The sequence below is a fragment of the Crocodylus porosus genome, unplaced genomic scaffold (assembly GCF_001723895.1).
Source record: "Crocodylus porosus isolate Cpor-Errol unplaced genomic scaffold, CroPor_comp1, whole genome shotgun sequence".
NCBI classification, from domain to species: domain Eukaryota; kingdom Metazoa; phylum Chordata; order Crocodylia; family Crocodylidae; genus Crocodylus; species Crocodylus porosus.
This window is the reverse complement of record NW_017728886.1, coordinates 99,206,697-99,218,252: the sequence shown is the minus strand read 5'-3', so window position 1 is coordinate 99,218,252 and position 11,556 is coordinate 99,206,697. Positions and strand designations below refer to the sequence as shown.

Genomic DNA, 11,556 nt, shown 5'->3' with positions numbered 1-11,556 from the left:
AGTGGAATTATAGATGATTGGGGGCTGGAAGGGCCTTTACAGATCATCAGGTCCAACCCCCCTGAACTTGGGTAGGAAAGACTACTGGGATCCAGTCTATACTGGGATTCATGTCAGAATGACAAGACTTTTTGAGTAGAATCCTGCAGGGGTCTGTCCTGGGCCCATTGCTGTTCAACATGTTTATTAATGATTTGGATGCTGAACTGAAAACAAGGTTGCAGAAGACAAAACTAGGAAGGACTGGGAATATGCTGGAGGACAGCAGCACAATTCAGAAGGATCAACAGATGATGAAGCTGGGCTGGAGCTAAGAGAATGAAGATCAAATGCTGACAAATACAAGGTGCTACATCTCTCAGGAAAAATAATCGGAAATACAAATTAAAATTGGTGACACCTGGCAGGATGGAAGAACTATTGGGAACAAATCTGACAATCTTGGTAAAAATCAGACTCAATGGGCACATCCAAACAAGCACACATGCAGTTTATAGCACCTCAAAGCTGTTAGAGGCACCACAAACCACACATGGCACATGTACACCCATTCACTGTGCTGCTTATTTGTAGCACAGTGCCAAAATTTGGCACTGGGAGAGCCTAGTGTCAAAAAAAACCCACACAAACATGGCAGCAGTGTGCACTGCCAGAAATGGATCCTGGCTGGCCAGGCTCCATGTAGCTAGACCAGTGCTGCTGCTGCCCTGGGATGCCCCCAGAACCCCAGGTAAGGCCCCAGGCTCCCCTATCTATCCTGGGCCAATTTGCCAGGCTCTAGAGCACACACGCAGGGGCATGCCCTGGGGCAAAAAGCAGCAGCACAAATGTGCATTGTTGCTGTTTGTTCCACAAAAAGACTGCATCCCTGCATGTGTACACTTGTCTGTATGTGCCCAGTGAGTCTACACTGCAATTCAGCTGCACAAAAGGTGAAAGTGGTTTTGGGATGCATCAATGATCAATGGAAGCATTAGGTGAAAGACACAGGAAGTGATAGTGCCACTACTCAGCCCTGGTTAGGCCTCGTCTAGAGTAGTGCGTGCAGCTTTGGGCTCCACATTTAAAAAAAAAAAAAAAAGGACATGGAGAAGTTCGAGATGGTCCAGAAACAGGAAACAAAGACAATAAAGGGCTTGGAAGGAAAGGTTGAAGGAAATAGGTATGTTCAGCTTGTAGAAAATGTGCATAAGAGGGAACATAATAAGCAGTCTTTAAATACTTGAAAGGCTCCCAGAAAAGAGAGAGAAAACACCTCTCTCTCTCTTGCTGCTGAAAATAGGACATGGACCCATGGCATGAAGTTCCAATACAGTAAGTTAGATTGCATATCAGGAAAAATATCTTCATTGTTAGAACAGTGAGGCAGTGGAACAGACCTCCTAAGGAAGCTGTGGACTTTCCATCACTGGAGGTGTTCAAAAAGAGGTTGGACAGCCACTGGTCAAGCTTAATCTACGTACAGCTATGCCTGTGCTCTACTACAGGTATTACCCATACTTCTGGGCTTTGTTGGTTGTCACATGGGTCTGGGAGCAAATTTTTTCCCCTCCTGCCACTACATGTCAAGCGTTTTTTATTCTCTCTCAGAGGCACTAGGTTTGGCTGCAGCCAAGACTGGGGATTTTGACTGGCATGTGCCAGTTCTCCAGCTAGGACTTGAACCCAAAGGTTCCCAACTAGAGGGTCTTGACCCTCCACTCAGGGTCCAACTGATCACCATATTTGGGGTCAAAAATTAATTTTACCCCCTGCTCAGATAAGTATGGAGTGTGGTCAACTTTACCTTCCTTTATGGGGGGGGAGGGGAAGAGAGCTGCCCTCTTTCTGGGAGTTTCTCATGTATTTTAACAACCCTCGCAGCAGCAGGATGTGCCCAATGGCTGCTGGGGCCCCCCTGCTTTACCTGTGGCAGATTAGGGTGTTACGTTTTGTATTGTGGCAGGTGTGACTGTGTAGTTTTGCTAAGCGGTTAGACAATGGATTTTTATAAGATGGTTTGGATAGGGATGATCCTGCTTTGGTCTGGGGTTTGGACTAGATCCCAAGGTCCCTTCCAGTCCTACTTCTATATGATCCTATAATTTGAGGTGTGCTACTGTAAGAGCTATGCATTCACAGTATATGATAGCACTGATGGCTAACAACTATATGTATGAAAAATGCCAGTGACTCCCTTCACTCTGTTACACTGACTTCAGCACCACCAACTTTCAAGCATGTTTCTAACAACTACAAGTTTTGCCATATAGTGTTCTGTCTCTTACATGACAGCAGATATTCTAAGTTGTGATGGTCCTGTTTAATCCAACATCAACATACTTCTGAGACAGACTATTAACCACCACGTTTTCTTCCCTAAGATACGGTTATTCCATTTTCATCCTCAATGTACAGAAGTGTTTTTGTTAAAAAAAAAAAAAAAAAAAAAAAAAAAACACCTAGGGAAATTTGCCCAGGAAAAATGATAGTTAAGCTCCAAGTGTTCTACTCTAACATTTTCCTCAAAGCTTGGCAAACCAGGAAATAAGAAATTAAGTGCCATAATGGGTTGGACCACTGGCCTATCTAGCCCAGTATCCTGTTTCCAAAGACAGCAGCAGTAGTAGTGGGTGCTTTAGAAGTAGAGCATATGAACTGGATATATCCAGAGCAGTGATTTCCAATCAGGGTCCTGCAGCTATTATTATTATTATTCTATTATTTTTCTGTAGTAAAAAAGTATGAAGACTGAGAGCTGACAATCTGAGGAACGCCCCAAGTCTATGACAGGATGCCTTGAATTTATCATGGGGTATCTCGAGTCTAAAAATGTTGAGAATCATTGATCTAGAACGATCAATTCCCTGCCATCCCCTCCCCGGCATCCAATATTATTGGTTTAAAAGAAGCATCCCTAAACAAGTAAGGTCATCCATCACACTTTCTACTGCTGTAAGTAGAATAATAGCCTTACCAAATTATTCTTTCCACAACATTTTTAATGCCAAAAGATTAATTAATTACCACGAACCCTTAACTCTGGCATGAACACAAGGAGGACACACAGTTAAGAGTCTCTTGGCTTTCCCCCCACCCTAAGAAATCCAAACAAACAAACCACCACACCCACATTAAAAGATGAAGTTATATGTTTAGCAAACCTCCTCCTTATAAGAATGCCAGAGTTAAGACTTCATTGCAGTTTTTGAAGCATTTCATGCTAAGAAGTTAAAAGTTGTTGTAGCAATACACCAACAAGTTTTTAGTGCAGGTGAAAGAGAAATGTAGCTGATCACCTAAATTGTTTACTTCCTGGCTTATTAGCATTTGAACAAAGTGTCATTAATATAGAACAGAGCAACCCGTCTGCCAATATTATTTTTATTTATATATGCTACAGATAAATCCTTAACAGATTCCTCATTCTTGAAGGAAAATTAGAGCAGCTCCAAAGATAAAATATTCAGTAACTATTTGGAAAAGTAACATTGACTAGCTTGAGGATATGTACCCTAAAACTTCCAAAATCTGGTCAAATATATTTGTATTAAAGGGATATAACTAGTACTTACCAACAAAATTTCAATGGTACCAAGAATATACATAGCTCCTGCAAAGGTTGTACCCAAGTAAAAACAGAGACCCACTGCTCCGCCAAACTCTGGCCCTAAAGATCTTGAAATCATGTAGTATGAACCACCAGCTGTAAAAAAGTCAACATAACAAAATCAGATCCTGAAATGCATCCCTTTGGTTGTTATTTATGTATAAATTTTAGGTGGTATGAGAGGGGGTGGCGTTTACAGGAAACCTAAATTTTATGATCCGAGCTGGAATTGGCTGATTTGATCACTACAATATATGCTCAAAATGGAGAGGGGAAAATTATTTTTTTTTTTAAAATGAGGCATTTCAACAAAGTTGTTAAAAGGAGTAGGATTCCTAACAGCCCTAACTTTGCAAAATTATATTCACATATCAAAGCTAGATAAGTTACATAAAGGCAAGGAGAAAACCCAAACTGATAAACATAAGTTAATAGAAATAAACTAATGTCAGGAATGGTGAGGAATAAATTGAAACATTAACTTTAAATGTTCAAAACTGAAAGAATATCAATCTACTGGCATCACAAGTATCTACTTTTTCAAAACAGAAGAAATAAAATGGAAGTGGCAACATCCAGTGGGAAAAAAAATCATTCAACCAAGATCTTGTTTACAAAGTGATTTCACTTGATTGTGTGTCAGTAGACTTAAAAGTTCAGCCTTTATTGAAGCTTATAAAAATACTGTAACTTATGCATTCTAAAATAAAGCTAATACCAAAAGGGATTCAATTCTGATTTTTATTCAAGTCAGGCACATTGAAAAGGCTCATCTCAAATGTATCTGTATTTTGGTGTTGCACCAATTATTCCTGTTTCTACTGAAAGATCAGGTTAGTAGTATTATGCCCATAGCTCCAGTTAAATCTAAATTTTTGGAATTTTAAGATGCTAATCAAGTTGTCAGGGAAGAATGATATCATCACTGAATACACTAGTGCAAATGTACCAGAATGTCAAGAGTCAACATGGGCTATAGAGTACTAGCTACCCAGTTGTTTGCTCAACCTCAGTATGTCATATGGTGGTAGCAGGTAAACTGAAATACTGAGAATGGGGCTAGATCAAAGACAAATATATTTTCTCTCTTCTTGGCTTTATTAATTTTGCAGTGCTCAAGTATGGGAAAAAAAACAATATGCAACTTGCTGGAGGTATGAGTTTATACTTGAATGTAGGGGGTAGATCTTGGTGTACGTTCAGTAACAGAGCAGCAAAGGCCAACCTTCCCACACAGAAACACTTACAGCATATGAGCAATAGATTGACATACTTTGTGCGCAAAAAGGACATTAAAACTGCTTACTGAAGACAGCACACCATAGTAATGGAGATTCTCCATTCCCAATATTAAGTGTTCTTGGCTGAGGACACGAAATAATGCCAGTAAACAAAACTGAAGAAAAACTGGCCATAATAAAAGCAGCAGGCAAGACAATTTCTACAAGCATTTTGGATGAGCGCATTCTTCAAAAAGATGCATAGTTCAAACAGAAGTTTGAGACTTAAATGTTAGCATTACTGGATGATGTTCCACAATTTTGTTTTACCATCCCAACTTTCACTTGGTAATACAATTTACATATGCTGTCTAGACAATATAGAAAGTATACATCATCACTTAAGGTTCCACATTCAGAATAAAAAAAAAAAGGTGGGATTTACCTGGGACTACACCATTTGTTGCTATTGCGCTCATTGAAATTGCTGTTAGCATAGTCTGTGGAAGGAAGACATAAAATGGACAAAGTTAAATTTAAAACAGTTTTAGAGTTTGTTTTTTTAAAAGGAAAAAAAACTAGATCTTAAAAGGATGCACAACCCTCCCAGTCTAGTGAAAAGAAACTAGAACCCATAAAAAGCTTTTTACAAAAATGTTTGCAGAAACAAGAAATGACATTCTATGCATCATCTCTTCTGCCGCCATTAACTTGATTAATTCCTAAGCCACCTGAGCAGTAGACCTTACAGTGACTACCTAAATTAGTACACCTACATTTAAAAGGTCATATCATGACAGCTTTTGAACATAAGATTGGTAGTTAGAGAAGAAGGAAGACTTGCACTTTTCAACAAAATTATAACAAAAAAACCCCCCCTCTCTTAATTAAACACTAGTTGATCACTTGTTATTAAGAATCATTATGCAACTTTTCACTAGGGGTTTCATACAGCACAGTAGTTAAATTTATTAATTTATAGATCAAGACAAATATTGCTAATAACTATGACATTCTGACATTTGCTGGAAAGTTTTGAGAAATGCTTTGTCATTTTCTAATATGCATCTTCTGTATTGGACTATGCTGTAGTAATTTTAAATTTGGACACTTATTTAATAAGAACCCTTAAACTTAGTTTTAGTAACTAAGTAAGAAAAGTGCCAGACTATATCAGCATTTCAGGGCCTTGCCACATCCTAGGTGTAATGTTCAATTGCACTTACAATGTCAGCATCCACGCTTGCAAGCAGTAAAACACATGTTAAGTGCCATGACTTTGTAGCAAGCGTCATGAGATTGCTCCACAAAAGCAATACACACAGTCCTCACCAGCTCTGGTGCAGTGTGGGGGCTGGAACCAATGAACAGCTGGTCATCAACTGTACAACTGACTCCAGCCTCTCCAGATGGTAGCAAGCACTACCGTGCCACTGCTCAGAACAAAGTTCTAACTTGCAGCTAAGCTTACTATGATCTAAATAAAACGTGTTAAGTGTTGCATGTGACAAGGCCCTCAGACTTGAGCTTTGTGAAGCTAGTTCAGGTATGATAAAACAGACAAAGCTACTGTGTCCTATCAATCAAGGCAGGATTAACAAGTACCACATTGCAGATGCACTTTTACTGCTACTTGAACCCTCTGAGAACTCGCCCTGCTGCTTAGGCAAACAGTTGCAAAGAGGAATGATGCAGAGGTGGTAGAGAACACAATTTCACCAATGCTAAAGAGAGAAGAGCATGAAGATCAACTTACACAAGCGCAGCACATGAACACGATGATGAAAGATTCAAGGACCCCAGCTGTTCCAACAATCCAAGTTAAACGCAGGAAAAGGATAACTCCTAAAATGTTCTGTAGGCAGGGCAAGTACACACCAATGAAAGTGCCCATACGTGGAGCCTGAGAACAACAAATGATACAAATTCCAGAGATGATTCCTTCCCAAGTAAAAAGGTTAAGTATACCCCAAAACCCTCGTTCAGAGACAACTTACATACAGCTCATACACGTTCCCTGAATAAGGGTTGAACAAAAAACCCGAGTGAAGAATCTCAGAATCCTTAGGTTTTATAAGTTTACAGATGAGAATTAATGCAAAAAAAAGTGAAAAGGATAGAAAGCTTGAAGTATCAGGGCTTATGCAGACCCATCTTCTGATACTTGGCTACATTTCCACTTTCCTCTAAAACACCTAGTGCTGGTGCTGGCCACTGGCAAAGACTAGATATAGGACCAGATTGGCTACAGGTCTGGCCCAGCCTGACTTATTTATTAATGTTTTCTTTGTGTTGCTTTGAGTCAAAAAGTAAGAAATAAAATAAGAAATTACAGTTCTCTATTCAGGCCCCTGTCAACATTCTGTTTCCTATAATTTCTCTGGACATGTTTGCAAAAGTACTCGACCACAAAACAGTTGGCACTAATAATTACACTGGCCAGGATTTTTTAAAAATAGAAAAAGCTCAAGTTAGCTTCCTGAGACTATTTGTACTCCTGAGGCAGGCATTTAATTCTCAAAATGGACTGAACAGTGTCCCACTGAGGTTCTTGAATCTTTATTTTTTAAACTATAGCCACTGTTAAGATGCAATATTAGTGCTAATGACCCATGCAGATATAGTCACTATTAACAACTACCCATCTCTTTGAAGACACATTGAGATATCATTCCAGTGTTTACATGTGGGAAAAAAGTTATTATTCAAAAAAGTTATCATCCAAAATCAAATGCGGCTCATTTCACACACCTCTAGTAACTAGATATAAACATCAGTGACATTTCATGCCAGTTTAGTCTTCATGTAGAATAAAATGTACAGTTCTGATTACTTATATTCAAGAAAGATGAACTCAGATCAAGACTTTCCACATGTTTTAGCATTCTGTACTTCAATACGATTTACGAGGTATCAATACAAGGTTTACTTGCCCAAAATTCCCCTGATCATCCCCAGTGCCTTTTGGAAATACAAGTACAGCACTCACTACACTCTAACCTGCTGGTCTGGTAGCAGTTTTGCAGAAACTCTGCTAGTAGTTTAGTCACTTAATTTAGTTTCATCTGAACTCTTAGTAGGGGAATACCGACCAATCCGACTGACTTGCTGCCTTTTAAAATATAATCTGAGCACGTCATTTTATGACACTCCAATCTCTATCAGTACCTCAGTTTATGACCAAAAATAAGAAAGATCAGGCACATTTTTGCTACCTCCAGCTCTTTAAAGATTCTGAACTTGTAATTCTAGAACTAGCTTTTCCAAGAAATAATTGATGGAGCAAAACAAGTTTTTTTAAGCCTTCTCATTTTGATCTTTGACAAATTTATATTAATTTACACAAGACCAAATGAACTGCTGTGTTCACCTAATCTAATTTTTTTACATAGCACAGGTCAGAAGAGAACCCCGAGGTAATCAATTTCATGTTTATCATATTAATGTCTAGTTTCCCATCAAAATGCTGTGTGCTATTAACCTAAATGTCTTTCGAAATTTTAGCATGTTACATGATCATTATTATGTTTAAACAAACAAACTTATCATCACTAAAACAATATCAAGTTAGTCTGACATAATATATTTTCCATAAACTCATTTTGATCAGCATTATTTATGCTACTCTTTAATAAGGGAGTCCCACATCAGCCAACGTACAATTCTGCCTGGAATAAAGGTCAGGTCACTAGTAGTACCAGAAATAAAGCTATAAAAACTCAAGGAGCAGAAGAAAACACTGCTTCATCCAGGGTTAAAGTTGGAAAGGTTCTGCAACATTTCTATTGTCCTCAGACTGTCCTCACTCAACAGCTCCTACCCTTTTGAGACTGCTCCAGATATGTGTATTCACATACTCTGCATACTTGAGCTAGCTTTAGATTAGCCAGCTTGGGTGCTGGTGGTAGCAATGTAGTGTGGCAGCAAGGAGGTCAATAAAGGCTAAAGTATCCTCTGAGCATCTCCCTAGGAGGCAAACAAGTCTTTTAGATGACAGATGTTTCAAGGCACAAAGCATGCTCACTTTTTAAATAATATGCTGCTCACCAATTAAAACTGTATGTAGTAACACTGATCAAAAGTTTCAATACCTTGATTTCTCTTCTTTTGCTGTCTTCATCTGCTTCATGTTCAATTACACCTTGAGTCAGATTGGTATAGTTTGCTAGTTTATTAAGCAGAGATGATACCATGGGGTTGCTATCCATTTCTTCCTGTTTGGATTTTAAAATAGTATAATATTTACATGCACTACTAGTAAATATCAACACTTTTCAAAACATTAGAGATGTTAAGTGGCCTTTTCAAATATTGACATGTGGAGCCTTGATTAATTTTTATATGGTACGTAATGCCAAAAAATTTTAGCAAACTGACATTTTTTAGTATGTAGTTTTGTACAGTGTTGCACAGCAGCTGGCTGCTCCCCATTTCAAAGCACACCCACTCCCACGTCTCGAAGCACACTGCATCCCAGCCAGCCAGGGAGCAATTGGTTGGGGTGCAGAGTGCCTCAGCACAGGGGATCAGCAGTGCGGAGAGATGGGGGAGCAGGCCTACCTGCTCCCCCATCTCCAGGTGCCACTCCCCTGCCAGCTAGCCTGTGCTGAGGCACCTTGTGCCCTAGCCCCGCTCCCGCCCCACAGCACATGGAACAGCAGGGCACTGTCCCACTGTAAAGTGCCTGGGCAGGGGCTGTGCAAAGCAGTGGCATAAAATTTGTGCCGCCACTATTTGTGCTGCGGCAAAACACATGCCCCTGCTCATATGGACGGGGCCCATGAATCCATACTCATTTTAGTTGGAGCTCTGGATTGTTTTGTTCGGTGATGCTTATTAATATGCAATATACCCTCCAAACAAGTTTCCAGTTGAAACTAACATTTTGAAAGTGAATTTGATTAAGTCTTTAAAACACATTTGAACAAAATCCAAAATGAAACTACTAAAAGAAACTGACAATGTTTACTTCTTGTGCACCAAGTTTTTAGTGAATAGAAAGAAACATTAGTTTTGCTTATTCTCACTGCAAGTTAGGGGTTGAGAATGATATACTACAAAGCATCAAAAATTACCTCAAAGAGAGCCATGTTTTTTCCTTCATAGATAATCCCTTTGTCCATGTCAGCATTGGTAATAAATGGACTACTTTCCCTTGGAACCCCATCTCCTGACGGCAAATAAGAAAATGGTTAGAAACACAAAGGAGAAATATACACCACAGAGTTTGGTAAACTAAAAAAAAAAAAAAAAAAAATAGAATTGCTGGCCTAGAATCCCCATTGCGATAGTCTAAATGTTTGGCTGATACTCAGCATGAACAGGTCTGAGTATTACTTACAGAAAGCCACAGTAGATTGCACAATCCATTCATCTACATAGCAACCCTGGAAGCCAGGTTACAAAGCAGCAGACAAATCTCAATTTTTTTTGCAATAATGTTTATTAATATAGAACTGAAAAAATAAACTCTGCTTTAGAGACAGTTGAGGCTGTTAGGATGCAATTTACCCACAGAAGCCTTAAAATAGGAAAAATGAGAGGTTAAACAGAAAAAAATATCTTCACCAGTATTTTAAAGCAACCCCTTGTTATTTTGTCCATTCAGTTTGAAAATTATCCTGCCTTTGTCATGGCTGATGTTAATATTAACATTTGAAGCATGAGCCGAATAAACCTATTGCTTTGAAGTATCTGTAGGCAAAGGAAAACTGTCTACAGAAATCTGCCCCTTTGAGAGTGAAAGCTCTTTATATTACCTCTGCCACACAATTATGTCATTTGTTTCAGATTCTCTTGGCTGTTGGTAATGGTCAAGATCGGGCTACGGCCAAATAAATGCTTATTTTCCTACAGGCAGTATTATTGGAGTGCTGTTGTAGACATGATAGTGCAAGGAAGCAATGTGGGAAAGTAAGTACCAACTGAGCGTAGTAACTGTACAGCCAGGAGAGAGGTCAGACAAGCTTTCAGAAATAAGTGCCCATCTTCAGACTTCCTTGTAGTCCTCTGTAGCTCTTCTAGTTGTACTATATTTAGGGACCCACCAAATTTGTGATTTCATGGATTCCAGCATTGCCCACAAAATCCATGGGGGGCGGGAAGACTTACTTAGCACTGTAGCAGCTCGCCGGTGTGGAGAAGAGAAAAGAAGGGAGAGGCTGCCTGCTCAAAAGGCTGTTGACAAGATAGCTAAGGGGCAGGGCCACATGACAGGCAGCCCCTGCAGCCAAAGCAGTAGTGAGGGGTAGGGCCAGAGGCGTGGAAGGGGGCCTGCCATGCCCTGACTGCAAAATGGCTGCCCGGGCTCAAGTTCTGTCTTTAAAATTGGGGGGCAGGCCCTGCAAGTTAGGTAGGTTCCCAATGACCTTCTTTTGGAGGCGAGGAAGATCATATCCACACAGTAATCAGTGTAAGTGCACAAATGCTTTACATGGCACCTTGTTTTCAATTCACTCTTTCAACAGTTCCCAACATTCTGCTCATCTTTTTCTGACGGCTACTGAACACTAGGCAGCCATTTTCAGTAATTAAATACTAGCAGCTAACGGAGCCCACCATGTTACATGCATCTTACAGTCTTCTTTCTGACATGCTGAGGTAAAAAAAACTCTCTCTCGGTTCGTTTTCTTTGGAGGCTCATTGAATAACAAATTCTTAGGCACACATTGTTGGTGAGACAAAAGGTATATATTTGCAAATAGGGTCAGAGGGAGAAGACAAAAGATCAAAACCCTCTGCCCCTGA

At 39.6% G+C, this 11,556-nt stretch overlaps 1 protein-coding gene across 1 annotated transcript in view; it reads right to left on the bottom strand.

The window, feature by feature from the left end:
- The window catches only part of LOC109310758 (solute carrier family 12 member 7-like), a 25,934-nt gene that overhangs the window by 345 nt on the left and 14,033 nt on the right, over positions 1–11,556 (bottom strand). Inside the window, exons 2-6 of the mRNA XM_019536139.1 lie at positions 9,885–9,979; positions 8,901–9,023; positions 6,566–6,712; positions 5,255–5,309; positions 3,555–3,685 (exon numbers count right to left, since the gene is read on the bottom strand). Of these exons, the coding sequence (XP_019391684.1) occupies positions 3,555–3,685; positions 5,255–5,309; positions 6,566–6,712; positions 8,901–9,023; positions 9,885–9,932 (504 nt within the window). The 5' untranslated portion in view covers positions 9,933–9,979. The remainder of the gene's footprint in view (positions 1–3,554; positions 3,686–5,254; positions 5,310–6,565; positions 6,713–8,900; positions 9,024–9,884; positions 9,980–11,556) is intronic.